Consider the following 23,249-nt stretch of genomic DNA (forward strand, 5'->3'; position numbering starts at 1 on the left):
GTCAGAGATCTGTAGGCAGGGCACCCATGATCCAACCCTCCAGTGCCTTCTCTGCTCTCCGACCAGAGGACACACTCAGTTCTGGCCTGGTCTCCTGAATTGGGGTATAGTCAGTGAGGTGGTTTTTCTGAATGGTTTGTCATCCCCCCTCACTTGTTCAGTATAGGAGAATGTAATATTCAGGATGTAGCAACTTCCCATATAACTGATGCATAACATGAGATTATATTTTCAAAGTATATTCATGTATCTTACCCTGTCAAAACACTTGTTAAATTTTATGCATTTTTCATAGCAACCTCCGCTGTTTATGAAACTAAGCATTCTAAACATAATTTGATTTTTCCTTGATATTTTGGTCTTAGCACAGTGTCTAGCAAATAGGATGTACTCGGTAAATTTTCAATGGATGGATGGGAGAATGGTTCAGGGTCATTATTCTGAACATCTGTCATCTTAGCTTCTTGAGGACAGACATGTCTTACTCATTGTCATATTCATAGTCTCAGCTGTTAGTGAAGTCCCTAATTCATAGTCCTCTCTGATATTCAGTAGATGTTTACTGAATACATTAATAGGATAGTTCAGTTTATACAAGTGGTCTCTAAAGTACTGTTCGTTTAAAATTCTTCTTCCTCGTCCTCCTCCATGACCATTATCTGTCACCTGCCTACTCCTTCTACCATATGACTGTCTTTCTGTGGCTCACAGCATCTCTACCTCCTCCCCCACAGACACCAACTATCTGCTTTTAACCTGGGCTGAAAACCAGAAAAAGATGATCAACAACGATATTTGCCCCAATTCTCTATGTCGAACTTAGGATAACATGAAGAATGCCTGTGCTTTCTGTCATTTGTTCTCTGAGGTATCTTAAATTGTTTGCTTACTTGTATTGTTCTGGATTGTGCTGGATTTAATAGATATTTTTTTTAAAAGGAAGCTTCCTTCATCCTAATTCAATCTAATCATGATGTTTAGACCTGAATTATTTACCCTATTACTGCTTAGGTCTCAGATTTGGTCTTGCGAACATTGGGGTAACATGTACAGTTTTATCCTTTTTGAAAGCACAGAACTCTAAAACATGCTACATAACAGGTGGCCACATATGACAGATAAAGAGAGAAGACCTACAGCAGCCCTTGCATTAAATCCCAGGCAGGCCTGTTCACTCTGGGAGAAGGCCTGAGCACCAGCCTCTTACCTGTGTGTAGCACGTCATTGGATACGTCCCCTTTGTCCCCCTTTTCACCCTTCTGCCCTGCTGGGCCCTCACTTCCAGTCAAGCCCAGTTCACCAGGGTCTCCCTTTTCTCCTGGAATTCCTGTGGCTCCTGGTAGCCCTGAGAAAAATAGTAATTTATTAGCCTGTTGTGCAAGAAATTCTGGCATACTACTTTGTGATATTGTACCATGTCCTAAAACCAAATATCTAACTAACACATATAATCATTTTAGGACAGCAGCATGGCCGACATTAAAGAGCAGTATTTCCAGGTGGCTCTGGTGGACCATTATTAGAGACATTTGAATGGGACAACAGGATAAGGAGAGGATTGAACCATAAGAAGGACAGTTAGAGAAAGAACAGAAAGAAGGTAAGTCCTGACCAGAAGTCAGATCCATACCTGCAGGTTGGATGGAGCACTCAGAAGGGTTGGCTTAATTGGTTTATTCCTTACAACATATTGGAGTGGAGGCTGGGCACTTAGCCTTACTCTTACTTTGTAGTAGTTAGAACGAAGGCCTACAGTGGTTAAGACGGATGCTCAGTGAGCAGCAAAGATCTGATTCTATCACCAAGACCCTTTTCTGTGACATTCTGATATAAAATGCTTTTAATCAAAATAACAAAACAAGTGGCTTTAAGATAGGCATTAAGAGGGAATGGTGATGGTGTGAACAAATTGCAGTAGATAAAATTTCTGCCTCTTCTCCTGGGTAGCCATCACTACAGGAACTGCAATCCTGCTGCACACAAGTAGGAATAGTCACGATGTCAGCCATGACCTATCTCTGCATTGGAATACAAGCAGCATAGGATTCTGATCCTTGGGAGAAAGAAGCAAACTAGGTTCGTAGGATTGTCACAACTTACTGCTGGCAGGTAGTTTCTAGACAGCAGCACAGGGAAGGGGAACCCAAAAAGAGCCTGGCAATTTCGCTGTGGTGAAGAAACAAAAACAAGAGTTTGGGGACATAGAGGTGGCTAGAATTTGTGAGACAGAATACAAGAGAGGATGTATTTGTGTAGAAACTGCTGGAGAACCCGACTTCTTGACTGAGTAATGATCTGTACAGTGTGCAAGACAGGGAAAAGAATGAACAGAAAGCACTTCCCTATGCAGCTCTCAACGCCTGCACAGGGAAAGCTCTCATTCCTACCAGTTAAGGTGGAGAGATCTCAGAAAATGATGGGTAGAGTCTGTAGAAAAGTTTTGTCTTAGTAGTGGGGCTAAATTAGCCCACGCATCAAGGCAGCCTTGGACCCATTATAAAATGCTTAAAAACAAGCTTTGAAAGAATTAAACTGATCTGGAGATATTGCTCAATAGAGATGTTGCCGAAAATGGCAGAGATTTCAGGCAACAGGAAAGAGCCAGAGGTATGTTTTAGTGCGAGCAAAACTTTAATTCCTTTCAAAGTGTATAACCAAGAGGGCTTAGGATGTACTGTCTTTTCTAATTACCCTGCCACCCCATGCCCCTTCTTATAGGCTCTGGCTTAGTGACTGCTCATCCACCCCTCTCCTATGCCCTCTCAAATTGGACAATCCCCACTCCTTCTGTCATCTTTCTGGCACTACAATTGCCCTCCCTCTAGATTTAAAAGTCTGGACTACCCCACCCTTACTGACTTCTAGCACCATCAAATTCAATATAACTGTCCCAAGGGAATCATAGGATTCTGAATTGAAAGGCACCTAGAGGTCATTTCGATCAACCTCCCATCCAACCCTAAAAGCCTCTCTGTACCACCCAATTTGCTCTGTTCTTCCCACATCCTTTCAGCAATGGAGAGGTTATCATATCACATCACATCACATCACATCATCACATCACAGATCGTACTCGAACACTTTGCACTGTCATCAAAGGTAATTATTCCCTAAAACTTAAACCTAGATCTATGATTGTTCTGGATTGTGCTGGATTTAATAGCTATTTGGAAAAAGGAAATATCTTTCTAGCGTAAAAAGATATGCACTTTTTCCTTGAAGCCAAAGGAGTGATAAATATTCAAAATGGTTTCTGCTCTTCATATTCAAGGTGACCCTACACAGACCACCCCAAGGAAGACAACAGTGTACGAAAGAACCTTAAAATGTTGATCACTATTAGAAAATGTAGTGAACAAAGAAACATATCAGTGAAAACTATGAAATTCAGTTGCAAGTGGATGTCAGAGGCCTTGGGTTCCCTGCCTCTGCCAGCGGTGATCTTGGGTGGTGCCATGCTTCGGTGGAGGAGCTGGGGACACAAAGTAGAGGACGTGAAGAAGAGCGGAAGCCCCTCCATTGTCGGCATCTGCTCTGCCACAGGCTCGGTGACACGGGGGAAACTCATGCCTCTTGGGTGGGGAACAGCTCACGATACATCCCTCACAACAGCACTGGCAACGCGGCCATCGATCTGGGCCATCCCTGCCCAGGTCATCTTCCTGGAAAGGGATTCACTCATTTAAGAGGAGCCCTTAATCAGGGACCTCTGCATGAGAAGACGTTCTTTTGTCAGTATTTTAAATAGGCAATTTGGCATTTTATGCAGGACACAAAAGATGAGACCGTTGCCATAGAGCCCAGCCTGCACAAAGCACCAAGTATAACTGATACTGGCCACAGGTTTCACATGCCCAGATTTAGCAAAGCTCAGGGAAATGATATCTTCTCATTACTTCAGGGTTTTCTTTTCCAGGCATTTATCTGTGTCACAAAAAGCCTTTCTGTATCATCATCCTATTTCCATTTCTTTTCTTTTATTCTTTCCTCTTCTGCCTTTTCTGTCTCAAAAAGGCCATGTGTGAAACAGGAAAATGTTTATATCATAAAGCAGCTGGTGTAAGGCAGCTCCCACAGGGGCAGGTGTTTAAAGCTAAAGCTATTAAAGATCTTTGCTTAAAGGTGTATTTTGACGCTTATCCGGGTGTGCATAATCATTTTTAATCTTCATTAAGAAAGAGTGGGGATGTTTTCTCTACCTACAGTCTGTCTTTGCTTTGCTGTGGCCATTGCCTCTGACAAAGTTTCTCCTTCTCTTTGTTGGTAAAATCGCCTTGGCCATTGTCTCAGAAGTACACCCCTTCCTAATCATATTCACCATCAGAAGACCCGTGTGTGGCACTTTCCACCCTACACCAACTCTTCTGTACACAATCACACTATCACACTGTGTGCTGGACCCTGGCATTGTTTGTCCCGTGACTGCCAGCAGGCTTCGAGTCAGCATGTTCTGTCTGAGAAGTAACACCAGATTCTGTTTGCCTAACTCGTGTGCTAGAAGTGGCTCTCTGCTATTTTTTCTTCCCTGGTGGCACCCACTCAAAACAAACCGTTTTATCAGCTTTAGAGTTGGGAGTTGTGTGATGATGTGGAGGTCAGTTCCAACATCTTCACGGCAGGGAGTGAGGGAGGACGTCTTATTTTGGCAGGACCATCTGTTATAGACAGAGGGTAGGGAAAGGGGTCTAGAGGATGTAGCACAAAACCATCCCAAGACTGGGATGAATAAGGAGGAGGATGTTTATTTCTGTTTTTATAGGGATTTGATTTTTAGAGAAGACACTGCAGCATTAACTCTTAAGTGAGAAAGTAAGACAGATGGAGAGAAAGAAAATATTTGGTTTTGAGGCAATAGGATGTCAACTTTCATGGAAAATGCTAGTTGCAAAATGACAACATTTAAGTTTCTTTAGGTTCAATTCTTCTCTCCAAATCTAAATCAGTGTTTTCCAATGAACACAAGTATTTCCACTTAGATTTCCTTTCAGTCTTTAACCAAGTTACCTTACATACTTCAATCTCCTGGAAACAACCATTAGGCTAGAGCTCTGAAACTCCTATTTCATCAGGTTAGTCTTCTTCCTAAGAGCCCAAAGTGGCTGCCGGCTGCCTCCTGTACACACAGAGCTGAAGCCCCTGGCCCCACCCCAGTCTAGCCTGGGATCTCACTTATACCCAAGGGCAGCCTCACTAACAGATCCTCAGAGCTAGTTCTTTCTGTTCTTCCCTTGCAATGCCATCCCCACCTCTTCTCTGCTTATTTCCAAGATGTCGATAATGCGTCTCTCTCTTGTCTTAGCTCTACTTAGCTCTACTTCAAAATCTGTTATCTATCCAGGGTCCTATTTGTTCATTATCTGCACAGGAAAGGTCAGCTTTTTCTTCTGGCAGTATTACCTGCTGTACAGTATAAAGCAGTCTTCAAATCAGAATAACTAGTTATTGAGTACATGTTGTGTGTAAGAGCTTTCAACTGGGCTGTAAGCCCTAATAAACAGAAACTATATTCTGTTCTCATGCATGCATGCATTCATTCTTCATTCATCAAGTATTCATTGAGCTTCAATGGGGGCCTGGCTGAGAGTTGTGCCAAATAATAGAATATATATGACATAGTCTCTCCTTCATAGGTAAGCACTAGTTTTGCTTAAAAACGAACTGTTTGAGTGTTGGAACCCAACCTCCTCAGTCTACAGATGAGGACCAAGGCCCGATGATGGAGTGACTTGCTCAAAGCTTCAGAGACAGTAGAGAATGGAGGCAGGTGCTTCTGGAACTCTTTCATCTGCTCCCTTCTGCCTTGAGAGCAGAGAACAAGAGGCACGAAATCAACTCTGACTGCCTAGCAGGTTATTACATTGAACTATGTGCTCTTTCACACGTACTCTAGGCCTCTCTGAAGGGCTGGCACGCTCCGAGTCTTCTGGTAAGACTCGGCGTTGGGCTCAGGTTGAGGGCATCTGTAGCCCTACATCCTTCAACAGTTAACAGCAGTAGCTCCTGAGGCCCAGCCTTCCTCCCCACCTGCTTCTGCTGTGTGGCACCTCCAATAACACCACTCTCAATCAGGCCCAATCCCCTCGAGCCTGGCAGATCTAGGGTGGTAAAGGCTGAACGCAGGGGTCCAGGAATCAGAGACCTGGATTCAGTCCTGCCTCCTTCACTTATTAGCTTCTTGACATTGGACAACTCATGTCCACTGTGACTTCGATGGGTGTTCCAGGCACTGGAGGTTGGGATTAAGCAAGACACACCTGGCCTGGCTCTTAGGAACCTTATGCTCCCTACGGAGTCTGACCATCAGCACATCAATACACAAACACAAGGAGAGAATTTCAGGGAGAGATACGTGTTTTGAAAGTGAGCAGAGATGTGACTGAGCAGGTAAGGCAGAGGCCAGATACAGAGGTCAGGTACCATCTTAAATAGGAGGTGACATGTGAGCTGAGACTTGCACCATGGGAAGACCCAGCCACTAAAAGGGCAGGGAGAGGGCATTCATTCCAACCAAGTGAGTACAGCAGTTCAAAGACCCTAGGGCAAGGGTGGGCTTGGCCTGTTTGAGAAACAGAAAGACCAGGTTTCTTCATCTGAAAATGTATGGCTAACAAGAATATCCATCTCCTTAGGTTGTTGTGAGGACTAAATGAGATAAGTAGAGAGAACACTTGGTAGAGTGTTTGACAACAAATCTTAGTCATTTATTATTGTTCAGAGGATCACTAGATGGCACAATCCAGCTTGAGTCTTATCTCTGGGGAACACAGTCTCTTTTTCCGTTTTCGGAAACAACATTTGACATTTTCTCAAGTTTTCCCGTGGCTCCCCTCTCCCATTCCTGCCTGGCAATCCACGAATGATCCTTGAACTCTCAGCCAAAATAATGGCCTTTCCTTCTTCACAGTCACGACCCTGGCCCAGTAGGTCACGTCTCTGTGTGAGATCCTGCAGTACTCTCCTGGGAGCTGATGGTGAGACTCAGACCACTAATCTGAAGGCTGTGGAAGGGCTCAGCCCCTGCCTCCAGCCTCCCCTCGCTGCAAACCCTCCTTTTCCCCAGCTGTGCTGCCAGGGCTTTGCAGGTGCCCTGCAGTCCACCTCGGCCGCTCCCTCCCTCACTTTCATCCTTCAGGTCTGATCTTAGACATGACCTCCTGACCCTCTCTCTCTGCATCCTGTACCTCATAGCACCTGATCTGACCTTCAAATGTGTATCTTACATTGTGATTACAGATATATTAGAATGTTGACTGCTAATGTCTGCCTCCCTACCCAGGATGGAAAGTTCCAGAATAGGGGCTGCATCTTTTTTGTTTTCCCACTTGCACTTTGAAGCTGCCCAATAAATATTTGCTGACGAACGTTCCCACCCTCATGTCCTCAGCCTCCCTTGCTGGCCCACCCCCTTCAGCTTGGTCTCTTGATGCTGTTGCATCTCAGGGCTCGACCCAGGCTCTCCTCTCCTGTTTGTTCCCTCCCTAAGTACATGCACCCATGCCCACATGCCCCTGGCCTCTGATACTCCCTGATGTAGACCCCTAGCCCCTGGGTGTCCTCTGACTGCAGACCTGAATCCCCACGGACCCCTGACACCTCCTCCCTGGACATCTTAATCTCAGCACACCCCGTGCCGAGCTCCTGACGTCTCCCTGAACCTAAGTCAGTACAGGGCTCTCACCTCAGGGAAGAGCAATCAAGCAGGGCAGAGACCTGCGAGTCAGTCTCAGTGGCCCTTCCTCCTCCCTCTCTATATCCACCTACTACCAGAGACTGCTGATTTCATCCCCAAATATCACTCAACTCCATCGGTTGGTTTCTTCCTACCTCTATCTGCCGTCCCTTCTGTCTGCTCTTTGAGAAGCTTTAAACTTTCTCCCAGCCTCCACTCTCGCTTCTCTTGTGTGCTTTTTCTAATGTGTTCTCATGCAGCAGCCACAGTGGTGCTTCTGGAAGGCATATCCGACCATGTCACTGTCTCCTACTTGAAAACCCTCAGCAGCTTCTTGCTGTTCTCAAAATAAAGCTATTTCTTCTCTGTGGCCCTGTCAGCTCTGGACTCCTGCAAGAAGGCTGAGTGCTGGGTAGGATGGGAATTCATCTTTGGGCTCAGGACGGGGGTGGGGAGGGAAAGCACAGCCCCAGGGCCTTTAGCAGAGTGATGGGGATAGTACAACCCTTGCTCTGGAGTCTGATTGCTGGGGCTGGAGTCCGAGCTGGCCCAGAGCTGACCAATGCTTTCAACAACTCCTTTCCATAGAGCCAGGCTCTTCAAACAGCCTTTGTCTTTATACATCTAGAAGGGTGCTTAGTCTCCCCTTCCCCTGGCCTAGAGGGGAGCAAAATGACTCAAGCTCTAACTCAACCTTAGTGGAGGCTTCTCTGTTCTACCGTTGCTAACCCCAGGAGGCCTCCCTGCCTGAAAGAGGAGGGTCTGTATCTTTGCTGCAGTTCCTCTGGGTCTCCAGGAAATGGAAGATTTGTTCAACCTCCATGGATAAACAGAATCCAGCACCTTCTCATGCATCCGCTGACGTCTCCTGCTCCAGGCTTCCTCCCTGCCCTCCTGCAGCCTCCCTCAGCACAGCTGCTAGGGTGATCCTTTCACGGATGTGGCAGGGCAGGTCTCTGCTCTGCTGCAAATCCTCCCTGTCTCACTCTGACTACAAACCACCGTTCTTCAAATGCCCAGAGCATTCTTACCTCTGGTCTTAATTCGACCACGTTTACCTCTCACCCTCTTTGCCCAGCTGCCCTGGCCTCCTCAGACTCTAAAGGCACGCTGGACCCCCATATTCTGCTGGAACCCTCTCTTCCAGATGCCCTGGGACTCCCTCTCTTAACTCTTCCAGGTGGTTTGCTCAAAGTGGGGCTTGCTTGGCTTCCCACTCTGTAGTCACTCCCCACCCCGCACCCACGTCCCATCCCCTCTCCTTGCTCTATTTTTTCTCTTTAGTATTTAGCACCATGTAACAGATGATATAGTCTATTTATTTATCCTGTTTATTGTCCATCTGTCCAGACTAGAATGTAAGCTTTATGAAGGCAGAGGTTTGGTCAGCTTTTTCATTTCTGGATCTCCAGCATCTAGAACAGCATCTGTCACGTAAATATGTGTTATCTAAGTGAATAAACTTTTTCTTTTCTGCCTTCACTGGGTTGTGGGAAGCATGCTAAGCACATCTCTGCAAAGCCAGGGATCCGTTTCAACCTTTTTGAAAACCACCCCTCTCCCAACTGCCCCATTCCCAGGCCTAGCATGATGGTTCCCTTCCCCTCATAGTTGCCCCTCATAATTCTTATTGCTGAATCCTCAGGACTGGATGACATTTTGGAGGGCTTCCTGGGATAAACCGAATGTCTATACACTGACAGTCATCATTATTGGATGCTGACGTTCATTTATAATTATAATTATTATCCTTCTTGTAACGATTCATTACTGCTCTGTAATTCCGAGTGTAATTGCCAGTCTTCTGAAGACTTGGACCATGTTGCCCACTTTCACGGAGGCTGCCCCCTGGGAACACGAGCTTGTAGGTTTTGCCAAGTGGCAGAGCCCTTCACTATTTATTCCCTACCCACTGGCTCTCACTTAGATTGCTCATGGGCATAAGAGCAGAGGTGCTGGAAAGGGTTACTTTGCTGTCTGGAAGAATGTCCTAGTAGTTTTTCTAGCCCAGGGCCTGTTCTAGTGAGTTGGGGTAGCAGAGGCAAGAGGCTGAAAATTAACAAGACAGTGTGGTGGAGCCTCTACCCTCCACAGTGGCTGAGAGCCATGTCTTCCTAGAAGCCCCCTGAGCAGTTTCTAACCCCTGCACTTGAGCTTCCACCACACCATGTGCCAGCTTCCTTCAGTGAATCCCCTCAGGCTTTCTCCCTGATTCTCCAGGATTGGTGCTCAGAGCCCTTCAGATCTTGCCCCAGCCTACGTCCCAGCCTACACCCCAGCCTCCTGCCAGGCCCTGCTGGAGCCCCTGCCTCTCGCTGCCCCCTGGGCACATCTGATCCCTCAGTGCTTCTGGGCCTTTGCTTGGGTGATGACAATGCTGCCAGTCATAGCAGGGCAGAGGAAGTCCCTTGGAGATGCCAGCCACATCTTTGTAATTGTCCTATGACCGTTGGACAGGAGTCGCTGACAGCTGGGACCCTATGACCTGAGTGCCACTCTCAGGGAGGCCTGGATGCTGCCGCTCTACTCAGTCCAGCTATTCCTCTAGCCAGGAAAACCCAGGGGCTGACATTAGTCAACATCTTTTTAATCAAATACAAAGATTTTTGGGGCAGGAGAAGGCAGTGAAAGGGCAAGGCAGGAATTGACCATCAAAAGGACCTGGGGTGTTACACATGTAGCCATCACACAGCCCATGGAGTACCCCTCCCCACAGCTCCTGCTCCTGCCTCTTTTGTCTTCAGTCTGCAACAGAGCAAGCAAAAGAGTGGAAATCAGTTCCCAGGGAGACTGCCACTTCAATTGGAAACAAACCGTTGTCGGGGTTGGACCAAAAAGAATGCCCTTGGCCTGCCAGAATACAGCAGCTTGCAGGCAAGAGTTAAACCAGCCTTGCTTGCAAGGATGCAACACTTTATCTCCACTGCACTCACTTTAGCCCATTCAAAATGTAATAACAGAGACAAGCAACAAAGAAAGTAATTAAAGAGTTGACAAAATACCCATTTTTCCTCTTTTTCCATTTGCTCCTTTTTCGCCTTTTGGGCCCGGGGGACCCGGTGGTCCATCCGATCCATTGTGTCCTGGTAACCCACCAATTCCCGGAGGTCCTGCGTCAAAATGAGGGAAACAGGAACATTAAAAAAAAATCTCTTCAGATCTCATCTGATCTCGGAAGCTAAGCAGGGTCGGATCTGGTTAGTACTTGGATGGGAGACCACCTAGAAAGACCAGATGCTGTATGCATTAAAAACAAAACAAAACAAAACTTAAAAAGACAAAAAAAAGTCTTCATTAAAGTTAAGGTGAATTCCTGTAGCTAGTGAAACTGGGCAGGTGTCACACCTTTTCCAGATCCTTCCTTGCTTCTTCCCTTTCTTCTCTACCTTTGCTGCCCCCACCTGAAACAGTGACAGGTGGGGAATGGTAAGGCAGCTTCTCAAGTGGGAGCGGGCAGGAGAGCTTGTCATGATTGGGGTAGAGAGGAGGGTAGACACAGTCATGACCAGGGTTGCCTCTAGATTCTTCCCCCTTACCCAGCTCAGTTGCTTCTGAGTGATCGTGGACGGCCAGTCATCCATATCCCTCCCTATGAACTAGAAAAATCCATGGGCTCTTACCTGGTGGGCCAGGTGGTCCTACAATAGAAAAAGAAATTTAGATGATAAACAGTGGGCAGAAGAAAGCAAAGCCATCTCCATGCCCCCCCTAAAAAGAGCACTTCCCCCTCTTAAAATGTATTGATCGCCTACTGGCATCAGGAACCACTCCATGCCTTTTATTTAAAACCCAGTAAATTTGCCCAAAAGATTCTTAAAAACAATTCAACACAGACTCGTTCCAATCAAAATCACTTCTGTTTAAGTTTCAATGGACCAAGAATAATTTCTGAGTTGGCTTCATCATAGATTCAGAAATCAGTCATCTCCCAATCAATTTAATTAAATGAAGTTGGGTGACAATGCAGGTGAGCACTAGTGCAGCCCTAGTACAGGTAAGTGTCAGTGAATGGTACTGCTGTCATTGCAGGGCTGAGGTCTGACGGTCACGAGAGCAGTCCCAAGTGCTCTCATCCAGCCAGCTTGTCTCCTCTAGGCAGCTGAGGGGGAATTGAGAACAGAAGCTGGTTTGCCGGGTGTCTGTTTTGTTGCATGAGACAGCCTGAGGAAAACTGAGGACCCAGATCAGGTAACAAATACCTTTCTTAGTATATAATTATCCGGAAAGTCTAAGGGGTTCAGATGAATCACTTACAAATAATCTAACAAAAAGATTTTGCTTCCACAAGTAGGAGAGTCTTATTATCAATTATTCTATTTGAGCACACAAACTAATGAGGTTGTAAGATAAGCAGACGAGGTCCTTTTGTTTCTCCACATATAATATTACCAATATTGCAGTAGAGAGTTCTTTCCCTAAATCCAAGCTTATGACCTTTCAGGAAACCATTATTTACTCAGCACTTACTATGTGCACCATAACCTACTAAGAAGCAGAAATCTTGGCCCCTGAGTCTGTTGTGTTTACCTACCTAGAGAAGACACTTGGAAATCACAATGAAATGTGAGGAAGCTACAGAGAAGCAAACCCCCAGAGGGGTACTGGGGCACTTTAGGCACACAGCAGTCTGAGAAGTCCTCCAGAGGTGATGTACCTTGAGCTGGGGCCATGAAGAAATAATGGGCCTGCAATGGCTGCAGGTGTGAGGACTGGACATCCTGTGTGGGGGACCAGCAGGAGCAAAGGTACAGAGGTGGGAACTTGCAAAATTCAGGGCAAGAAGAGAAGACTGACCAAGCTGGCATGTGTAGAAATAAGGCTAGGTTCTCGGTGGGCAGCCGCACTTGAATGCCAAACAGGCAGAGAGAGGTATAGACGGTATTTATGAGTCAGCAGGGAGCTACAGTAGATTCTTGAGTAGGGGAGGTGACACGGTGAAATTAGTGTGCATTTGAGATCTCTGTAAATGGAAGTTGAAGAGAACTAGGGAATTAGATGAGAGAGAGAAAGAGAAAAGTAGACAAGAGGGGGTGGGGAGAAAATACTCAGAGAGTCTTTGTATTTAAAATTAGGGACATGGTTATAGATGAATATGCTTGGTGACTGTAGAGTTGTACAGAAAGTTGGAAATTCAAGAGATATTTCAGAAGAATTAGCAGAGCAGCATTTCTGATTGAGTAGGAGACAAAGAAGGCATCTTGGCTAGGAGCCTAAGATATTAATGGAGAGAAGCTATTTTACAGATGTGAAGACTCTTGGAAAAATATGTGTTTGAAGGTATGCTTTCAATTCACATAGTCCTACTTTGGGCAATAATGATTTGCTGAAAATGGCATATTTTCTAGGGTCAGAATAGCCTGTGGTCACAGGATATTACCACCAGATGGTGCACACACATACACTGGTAAGAAGGTGATGTGGACAGTTGACAGTCCAAAGAAATCAATCAATCATCATTCTTGAGTACAGATGGAGCCAAATTCAAATGTGCAGATTAGTAGGGAAAAAAAGGTGAACAAGCAAGAATCAGCTACATATAATAGGTTTCAAAAGTTCCCAGGACAGTCCAATAACCATTTCCATGCGGCAGGACTACTGGAGGGAGGTCCTGGCTGGAGCTATACATTTAGGACACATTATCCATGGCCAAGGGTGTCACTACAGTGAAATGCTTAGATTAGGGTTTCCTAATCTAAGATCCACTGACCCCCTATGGATACAATTCTTAGTCATCTGAGTCCATAGAATCCCCTGGAATGGTTGTTAAAATGCAACTACCTGGACCCTATCTGGAGATTCTAAATCAGTTTAGATTTAGAGGCCAAGGAACCTATATTTTTACCAGGCAGGTAATAGGTAATTGGGATGCAGATGGCTCTGGGTCCTGGGTCCTGGGTTCACCCCCAACTTCCTCATCTGATGTGAAAATTTTCTGAGAAAAGAATCAGTCACTACCAGCAGATACTTATAAGGGGTCTCTGATCCTAGAAAGGTTGAGAGCTATTAGTTTTGATGTAAGAGTAAAATGTCTGGAGCAGCCAAATTTTGGAATGAAGAAAGATGGGGATACACCCCATCTGGGGGAGGCAGGTGATAGAAGCACCAGGAAAGAGAGAGAGAGCGATCCAAAGACATAGGAGGGAATCCAGCGGGTCCCGTGCCCTGAAGCTAATGGAGAAGAAAGGTTCAGAAGAGAAAGGATGACAGACAGTTTCAAAGAGCTCAGAAGCAGCATGCTTATAGCAATGGCAAGCCTCTGTCCCACTGTCCTCTCAGGGTGCCAACTGAGCTGCCCAAGGGCTCCTTATAGCTAGAAGAAGCCCCAAATATATGCCATTTTAATACTGTCAAATGTCACATTATTTATATGTGTCAACTGGGCATTCAGAAAACTTTTTCGGGATGCTTTCTCAGCTCCTGACCCTTCTCTCTCCTGAATTACAGGCCCTCTAGGAATACTTGTGGACAGGACACTCCTGTTAATACTGTTCGAAAGGCTGGTTTCCTGGCCTGCCTGAGGGCAGCTGACAGGGCCCCAGGCCCCGAAGGAGACCTCGTGCTTGGGTTTACTGCTCTGTGTTTGCTAACCAGAAATTCTTAATAATTTTAACTTTGAATTTTTGTTTTGTAAATGCAGTCTGATGAGATGATGAAGCATGTTCCGGAGACTTGGAGCCTTGGTTTGTATGTGGTCCTGCTTCCTTGCCTCCCCAGGACAGGTTTTTTGCCTGCTCTCCAGCCCCCTGATGTGAATGTATTCCTCCCACTCCCTGCCCCATCATCACTTTTGCCACCTTCCACCCCGGTGGGGGCCTGGGCATGAGTGCAGGAAAGGCTAGGATTGGGTGTGTGCCCAGCATGCCTGAGTCACAGTGGGGCATCTTGTGCCTGGGAGGGTCTGTACTCACTAGGTGAGTATCCCATGCTTCAGGGAATCCAACATCAAATAGCAAACAGAAAGCCACTCCATCGCAGGTTGAGAGTGAGACCATGATAAAAAGGAGAAAAGCTTTTGCCCTGGCTTTTGGACAAGGGCCCCTGCCTTTACATTTTGCACTGGGCCCTGCAAATGACATAGCTGGCTCCCCACCTCACACTCCTAGCCAGAGTTGATTATAATTGGCTAGTTGCTTGTTAGGACCTGAGCCACTTAGATCTTCTTCCTTTTCAAAATCTACCAACACTAAGACAACCGGCCAGTTTGCCCTGTGAAGCCGGTTGAGTGAAACACTACACCTGCACTAGCTGAGAATGGCCTGTCCATCTCTTTACCAAAAGTTGCACCGGCTACGGCTTTGAGGCCTCAGTTTCCACCCTATGAGTGCTAATACACCCTCTGCAGCTGCCCGGGACACCTGACTTGGAAAGGTATCTTTCCTCATGCGCCCCCATTAAACTGTAGCTTTGGTCTAATCCTATTTATTTGGTGCATTTTAACTTTGAACTACAGCCACAGTAACCTTAAAAAATTAGAGTAGGGATGGCAAATCGGTTTTATTTCAAGTGCCAATTCTAATTGATTAGTACAACTTTTTAGAGCACCGGGAAAGAACAGCATGAGGCCATGAACTGCAGCAACTGTGATGCATTATCGATGTCTGCCTGGATACAAGATAAGGTGTAGTGATGTGTGCCATCCCTGAATTGGAGTCACTTGGATGCAAGGAGAATGAGCACTGTAGATTTAAAGCATCTCAGTCCAACAAGCAGTTCTGCAATGTGATGGTTCAGAGATGTTCCAACAAGCACATATTTGGAGGCCACTGGAAGTGAAGAATAATCTACCTTCTTCAAGATACCTGCTCTCCTAGAAGATATACTTCTGGAGTTCTGAGAAAACCTGGGCTCAGGGTTAAGATGCATCCAGAAAAGCAAAAACCCCTAACTACTCTAGCTAGCGAATTGCCCTCCTCCTACCTGAGATGTCATAGGCTACACAAAACTACATAGCATCTGTCCTTATCCCTATAGCAACCACAGCTAAGTCTAGGAAAGGAGGAGAAATGGGGTCTCATGGTCACAGCTGGATAAGCCTCAAGTCACAAGTGCCTGCTTTTTCAAAGATGAATCTACTGTAAAGCTAGATCTTGTTCTCAGGCCCCAAGCCCAGGGTTTGCCCCGCTAACCCTTCCTGCCAGCATCTTCTTGGGGCTCTGGATCAAGGCTCTCTCCCCTCCCCCTGAAGTTGCCAACCCAGTCCTGGGTCTTTTCACCTCCCCATCTCCAATCCGGACAACTTGACCTATCCCAAGGCACCACCTCACTTTGTAACTTGTATTTTTCACACTAAAGTTCTAATGGAAGAGCTTTCTGTGTAAAAGGAGGCCCAGTTTCAATCTGGCATGAAAGGAGAAGGTGCTGGCTTTCGAAAAGCATTTTGAAGTGCCAAAGAATAAACTCCTCAACCCATTTCCAGTATGGATTCACCCCCCTCCCCCATCCCTGTCAATCTTCCCTAAGTGGTCTCAATAGCTCCATCCTGCATTCACTGAACAGGTTGGCTCTCCTTTTACTATAAAAATCAAAAAGGAAGAGGCTTTTCCTGTGCCTCTCAACAGGGCTTTTGTGCCTGTAATTTCATCCATCTGAGCATTTCTCTAGCACTCATTACTGTCACACGTGGGAACTCTGAAAAAGGCACTTTCAGAGATGGAAGGAAGGTGCTTAAGACACAAGAGTTTTAGAATAATGGACCAAGCTGTTCCAAAGATATTTAATTTTCTTTAAGGGCTGAAATGTGACTTGAGTGATTCAATTAGCATTTCTCGAGAAGCCACAGAATTAGTTTTTCTATCTGAGGCCAAACCAAGTAAGCGAGACGCAGACTTGGACTCGGGGTCTGACAGAGTCCTGCATCTTTCTTACTAGCCCACCACCCCCTCATTTAATCTCTTGTATCAGCCCCAGGTTTAGTCATTCGACAAACTCCCATTAAACACCTACTGCACACAGGTCCCATGAGGTACGGGGAACACTGCCGAAAAGGGTGAGGTTTCTTACTACTCCATACACATTGTGCAGGGTTTTTCAACCTCTACCAGAGCAGCCCTAGTTGCAAGTAAAGTGTGAATGGGACACCCTCGAGCCCGGGGCCACAGACTATGGTGGCCCAACAATGCTTCAGAAGACATGAAGTCTTTGGTTATCTTTTAAAGTCCACGAGAGCTGTGCATTTATTCCATAATTGACTTTTAATGCAAAAAGAATTTCTCCCTGTGTTCCTCAGAATGCTATACCCCCTTTGGAGAGTCAGGAAATGCAATGTGTGGCATCAAGCTCTACAAGCCCCCCCTAGGGTGGGGGGCACACACAAGAACTGGGTGACTGCTCTGAGGTCTATGTTTTTCCTTGCTCCCAGCTTCTGAAGGCAGGAGGCCCCTCCCCACAGACGAGATGAAGGACTCTGTCAGTCTCAGGTGTAGACAGTCATATCAAAACCACTCCCCTGTCCCCTGCCTCATATATCAGCCATTTCTTGTCCCAAGGCTTGATGTGCATTGAGGTTGATTCCCTCTCTCCTATTTGTCCGTGATTCGTTGACTAGAGAGGGGCAGTGTATAACCAACCACCAGTCCCACCTAGCACATAGTAGGCACTATATAGAGCACTCTTCATTAAAAAGTGTTTTCTTGACTAATTAGTAGTTTGCTTCTAGAGCTTTCCATTCATGCTACATGTATCATATATGTATGACGCAGGGAAATAATTACTTCTGTTAAAAGAACACAATTCTCTGGTAAGAGAACCCTACCACTTAACAAGTTCTTTTTCCTTTCTTTTTTTAAATCCCTTTTAAAAACTAATGGGAATAGGGTATATATCTATGTCAACAGTTTAAGGTACCACACATTTCTAATTAGTCAATACCTAGTTATTTTCCATGGCTATTTCTATGGCAATACTGAAAATATTATTATTCATAATTATATTACAATTGATTCTCAGCCCGTTAAAAACATCTGGTAAAATTAAATCAACATGCATTTTCATAACCTAAAGTGTTACTAGGTGTGCATCCTGTCCCAGCCCTTGGGCTAGCACACATGGTCACCTTGTGGGCAACTCTTTGTCAGCAGCCTGGCTAGCCTACCTGTCAGGCATATCCCCTTGGTGCTGTTGCACAGGTCCACCATGACTCGGATCTGCAGGGAGAAAGGGTAGTTACTAGCAGCACAGTAGGCAGTGGGCCCTGAACTTGCCCTTCATTCAGACAAGAAGAAAGCAATCACAAAATTCATGAAGTAACTTCAGGAGGATATGCAGAAACCTGGAGAAAAGCACACCTAAAAAAGAAAATAAACCCTTAAAAGATCTAAAGATATTTGGTATCAGAAGCTCATTTGTCAACATTGTCAAAAGAATCTCCTTGATTTTTACCAAATTGGGAAAATTCAGAAACGAGGATGGTGAAGGAACTGCCCAATTCAATTTTTAAGTCTGTAATGAGTTACATGAAGGGCTCAGTCTGTGAGCCTGAATAAAGAGAGTCGGTAGGCTTAGTGGTTAGGAGCAAGCACTTACTAGCTGAGTGAGCAGGGGCGACTTTGATCTAGACACTTTGGTTTTTTCTGAAAATGTAAATAATATAAGCACCTGGCTTAAGCTCTGTCCCTGGCCCAAAAGGGTAGTGATCCTCATGCCATGTGGACACTGCCTGCTGGATGCCACATGTGATGCTAGGGCCACTGCAGCATAGTATTAGCCTGACATCTGCTTCCCCTGCACCCGCCGTGCAGCCCCTTCCTCCTTCCATTCTCCACACTGCTCCTTATGAGCTTCACAAAAACCAAACCTGACTGGGTTAGCCCTGATTCAAACACTTTTTTGATTCCTTGCTGCTCTAAAGATAGAGCATAAGCCCTCTTTTCCTGGACTCATCTCATACCATTCCCCCTTCCTTTTTTATTTTCCAATTATAATCTGCTTCAGTTTGCTCATCTGTAAAATGGAGAGAGTAGTAGTGCTTACTTCTTAGGATTGTTGTGAAATTATTATATGTGAAGTTCTTAGAACAGTGCCTGGAATGTAGGAAACACAAACAAAAATGTTGTCCATTTTGTGGAAGCAGCAAAGTGCTGGACAGAAGCATGGATTCGAAAGTCAAACTGCCTGTGTTCAAATCACGACTCTGCCACTCATAAGCAATGTGACTTAATCTCTCTGTGCTTCAGTGTCTGTGAATAAAGCTCATAACACCTACCTTATAGCATGGTTATGTGGATTAAATGAACAAATACATGCAACGCACTTAGAACAGGGCCCAGTACATGGTAAGTACACTCTTTGCTATTGTTCTGATGGTTCCTTGAATGTGCCAGGAAGGACTTGGTTAATTTATCAATTTACCATCCAAGAATTTTCAATTTCTAGATATGGCAATTTTTAGACCTAAATAATGTGGCATTTCAAAACTGTGGGAGAGAAATGTATTAGTTAAGAAATGCAGTTAATACTGAGACGGGACATCACTTGTAAATTCTTAATCTTTTAGCAGGAAATGAAATGGGACATCTCTTGCAGAGTTAATCTTTTCCGTAAACCTAGTTAAGTTTTTTTCCCTCCTTTCTTTGGAAAAAGTCTCCCTCCCTCAAATCTTGCTAATTGCCCTGGGGACTCAGATCCTCTGGCTATTGATACGGGTCATCAGTCCATTGTTAAGCAGAAATGGTGTTCAGCCAGGCAGGGCTCTTAGAATCTGGGGCGGGTGGGGTGGTAGGGAGGGCCGCGGGGGACTTTAAGCCAAAGGTCTTTCTTTTTACTCTTTAAGAAACATATTAACCAAGCCTTTTCCCTTTATTCACTTAATAGGCAAATCAATAATAGAAATTAATAGATGAATGATTTAAATAACGAATTTGTATTTTCTTTTCCTTGTCTAGGGACTGAAGTGGCACTTCAGCAGGAAACCCAAGACCCCACCCTGACTGAGGCAGAAAGGGAAAGAGCTCCATGAAACCCCAGTAGGCAGGGACTATGGCGATTCTCAGCAGAAAGCAGATATGGAAGAAGAGACCTCCCGTCCCTCAACATCCATATTAATAAGGGATGGCTCTTTTACATGGCTCTTAGAAAAGAGGTAGGCAGGAAAGTTAGGGGGTTTTGGGTCTGCCTGCGACTGAGGTCATCTTATCTTAGAAGGGGTCCGCCCTAATCCGCCCACAATTAAGCAAGCGAGAAGGCATTTTTTAAACTCACAGAAAGAAACCAGTAGGCAGAGATTTATGTACCAGTTTAAGCCAGTCACTTGCATCTGCACAATGAAGACCCCAACGACCTTCAATTACCTGAGTCTTATTATACCATCATTATATGATGCATATGCCCAGAATTTCTTAATATCATAAGGGACTGAATTCTGGGAACAAACATGGGCAGAAAGCAAAATGATGAATCACTGAGCCCTGTCAATCTCAGTTGTCAATCAAGGAAGCCCACTCCTCTAAGAAAAGTAACCACCCACAGCAAAAAGGGATAGAAACTCTAAAGTCTTTGTTACCAGGCCTTTTGAGCCACGCTTCTCTTGCTCAAGGCCCGCTTCCACATCTGGAAGTGTACTTTCCTTTCTAATAAAACCTTTCTTTTCTACTGTATTTCGGTGTCTTGCTCAATTCTTTGTTCGAGACATCAAGAACCTGGACAATGCTCTGGGAGAGTATCCCCACTCTCTGGTAACAATACGACTGGATAGACATCTGGAGAGAAATCAAAAAGCTGAATCCCTACTTTACTCCTTACACTAAATAAGTTAATTACACGATATTGATCAAAAATTTTAAAGTGAAAAACAAGTTAGTAAAAGTACTAGAGGAAAACCTGGGAAAATATTAATAATGGCATTAGTAAGAAAGACTTTCTAAGAAGAAGGAAACAACTCCCATTTTATATAGAAAGTGATGTATTTGACTATCTAATAATTAAAAATTTATACAAGAGGTTAAAACACTACAAGCAATAACAAAAGAGAAACAAAAACCTAGAAAAATAATTGTAAAGGGATCATAAATACAGAGCTGTTACGAAGCAATAAGTAAAGAAACACACACACATACAAAAGGGAACTGGGCAATAGACCTGAACCAGAAGCTCAGAGAAAGACAAGAGTGCCTCATCTTCCCTTTGACTTAAATAAATCCAAATGATAAAATACTATTTTTACCTCTTAGGTTTGATAAATAGGTAAATAAAAAGACTAAAGAGCATGTATCACAGGCACTTTGGGAAAGCAGTATTCTTTATATCCTGTTGATGGAAGTATAAAGGGATGCTTTCTCTTTGGAGGGTATTTTGGCAATCTACTAAAATTTAAATGGATCTATCTTTTGATCCATCAATTATACTTGGAGGTGTATTCTACAGATGCACTCATATGTGTGTGAGAAGACGTAAGTCTAAAGATGGTTGTTGCAGAAATGTGGGTGAGAGCAGAAACAGAAGTAACCTAAATATTTATTAATGTTTAATAAATAATAATTATTTATTATTAAACCTGGTTAAACGAAGTGTAGCCATACCAAGAAATACTATGAAAAAATTTTAATCCATAAAGCTGATAATGAAAGACCTCCAAGATATGTGAAAAATGCAAAGTAGAGAGCAGCATGCATAATATAGTTTCATTTACATACAAAAGGGGTACACACACAAATGCTTTTCTCTTGCTGCTTTCAAGATTCACCCTTTGTCTTTGGCTTCCTAGACTATTTCTGGAGAGAAATCTAAAAAACTTCAAGTGAGGAGGAATGGGAAGCCAGGTAGGAGGAAGCTATACTGAGCGTAACATGCTCTTTTGTTTTATTCATTTCACTGATGGCTCTTTCAATTAAACTCTTTTTAAAAAGAACATGTTTTGATTCGAGGGAAAAAATTGTTTTGTCTTCTGTACAGGTTTATTCTGTTTTCCAGAAGGTCCGGAAGAAAACTACTGTATTTACTTTTTTTCAAGTCTGTCAACAAGTATTTATTGACTGCTTTAGAAATTTATTGTGAAATATATCATATATATCACAAGTATAAAAAAATATACATGAATTACTTAAAGATGAATAATCAAACGAACATGCACATATCACCCCCACCTTAAGATCTGGACCGACCCAGGTGCTCCTCCCCACAACACACCTTTCCCTTCCCAGCTTCCACAGCTCTCTGGCTAAAGTAATTTGGGAGTTATTAGTCTCCTTTTAATACAGCTAAGAACATAGAGGCTTAGAGAGGTGGCATCATTTACTGGCAGTCACACTGCCCGCTCAGAGAAGAACTGGGCTCAATTCCAGGTTTCCTGATTCCAGGTCTACTATACCTTTCATCGTGGCTCTGATAATTATCTTAACAGAACTTGATAGAAAAAAAATTTTGATTTACTGTTTTTAGTCATTTTCATAAATGAATGTAATCAACTGTACTACTGACAAAATTGATTGTTCAAAAAAGGTATAATTGTCCATTGAGAGGACCATTAAAGATTTCACAATGCTTCATTTGTTGCCTGGGGGATCACAGCAGGAGCGGTTTGAAAAAACAGAAGTATCAATAGGAAAAATTAGCCTTTCTTTTTTTATATTTATCATTGGTCTGGGGTAGGCTCAGGTTCTGTAAAAAAAAAAAAAAAAAGATGAAGGAGAAGTTTTCATTTCCTGACCTATTGGCTTCATTTATACGATAAATGTGAATTTAGATATTTACCAGTAAATTGTGGTACTCATCACTTGGGAATATTTTTTTTAACAAGGTTGGGCTGTGTAAGATTGCATCAAGGTGAAACATAGGGTATGAAAAGATATGTTCACAAAAAGTCAGAAACTTTTTTTTTCTGATAATAATGATTAAAAATTTGGATAAAAATAAGAAAATCCAAAATTGAAAGCCACAAAATCTAGATTGTCAAATTAAGGAGTCACATTTGACATAAAGGGCTTCCTAAATCTTGATTTAGGATTTGAGAATGGTGAAGCTGGAAGAGGTCTTACAGCTCATCATCACGGAGGTGTCTAGCATGATCTACTTATCAGGTGGCACTGCCTTGAGCCCTCCCCGTCCCCTACTCCCACCCAGTGCTCTACTCCAGTCACACTGGCCATCATCATCATGGAAGGGTCTTTGCAGTGCCTAGTAAGTTGTGCCCACATCTTCACTGAGGCCTTAGCTCAAACGTCACCTCACCAGGAAGGCTTTCTCTGACTCCCCAACTATAAGGAGCCCCAGCAACTACTCCCCCATCACCTCCCCTGGGTTTTTGTCTTTGTGACACTTATCATTATTCAATATGGTCTTGTCTATGTATACATTTATTTATTACCTGCCCCTGCTCCCCAAAGAATGGAAGCATTTTGAGAGCAGGAGAGCTTGTTCTCTTCTTTGTCTGTATCCCATGTGTAGAGAACAGTGCCTGGTTCCAGGACTGGAACTTTTCCACTGGGGAGATTAGGGTTCAAGTCAGAAAGCACATTAGTGGGCTCCCAGGGAGAGCATGCCTTCAGAGTAGGCGACAATAAATTGCTAACCTGGGTTTATGATGTGAAAATCCGATAGTGTTGGGAAGAGGATGGGTTAGGCACAGGATAAATCCCTAGCATTGGTGGCA

General features: G+C 44.2%; 1 protein-coding gene and 1 long non-coding RNA gene across 2 annotated transcripts in view; one reads left to right on the top strand and one right to left on the bottom strand.

Moving 5' to 3' along the window:
* The window catches only part of GLDN (gliomedin), a 54,982-nt gene that overhangs the window by 11,302 nt on the left and 20,431 nt on the right, over positions 1-23,249 (bottom strand). Inside the window, exons 2-5 of the mRNA XM_039889050.1 lie at positions 17,760-17,811; positions 11,290-11,307; positions 10,672-10,779; positions 1,208-1,345 (exon numbers count right to left, since the gene is read on the bottom strand). Of these exons, the coding sequence (XP_039744984.1) occupies positions 1,208-1,345; positions 10,672-10,779; positions 11,290-11,307; positions 17,760-17,811 (316 nt within the window). The remainder of the gene's footprint in view (positions 1-1,207; positions 1,346-10,671; positions 10,780-11,289; positions 11,308-17,759; positions 17,812-23,249) is intronic.
* Positions 385-19,595, top strand: LOC120623101 (uncharacterized). The gene is made up of 3 exons (XR_005658681.1): positions 385-868; positions 1,461-1,600; positions 19,549-19,595. It is a non-coding gene; the product is annotated as an uncharacterized LOC120623101 (long non-coding RNA).

The sequence above is a fragment of the Pteropus medius genome, unplaced genomic scaffold (genome assembly GCF_902729225.1).
Source record: "Pteropus medius unplaced genomic scaffold, Ma_sr-lr_union100, whole genome shotgun sequence".
Taxonomy (NCBI): Eukaryota; Metazoa; Chordata; class Mammalia; order Chiroptera; family Pteropodidae; genus Pteropus; species Pteropus medius.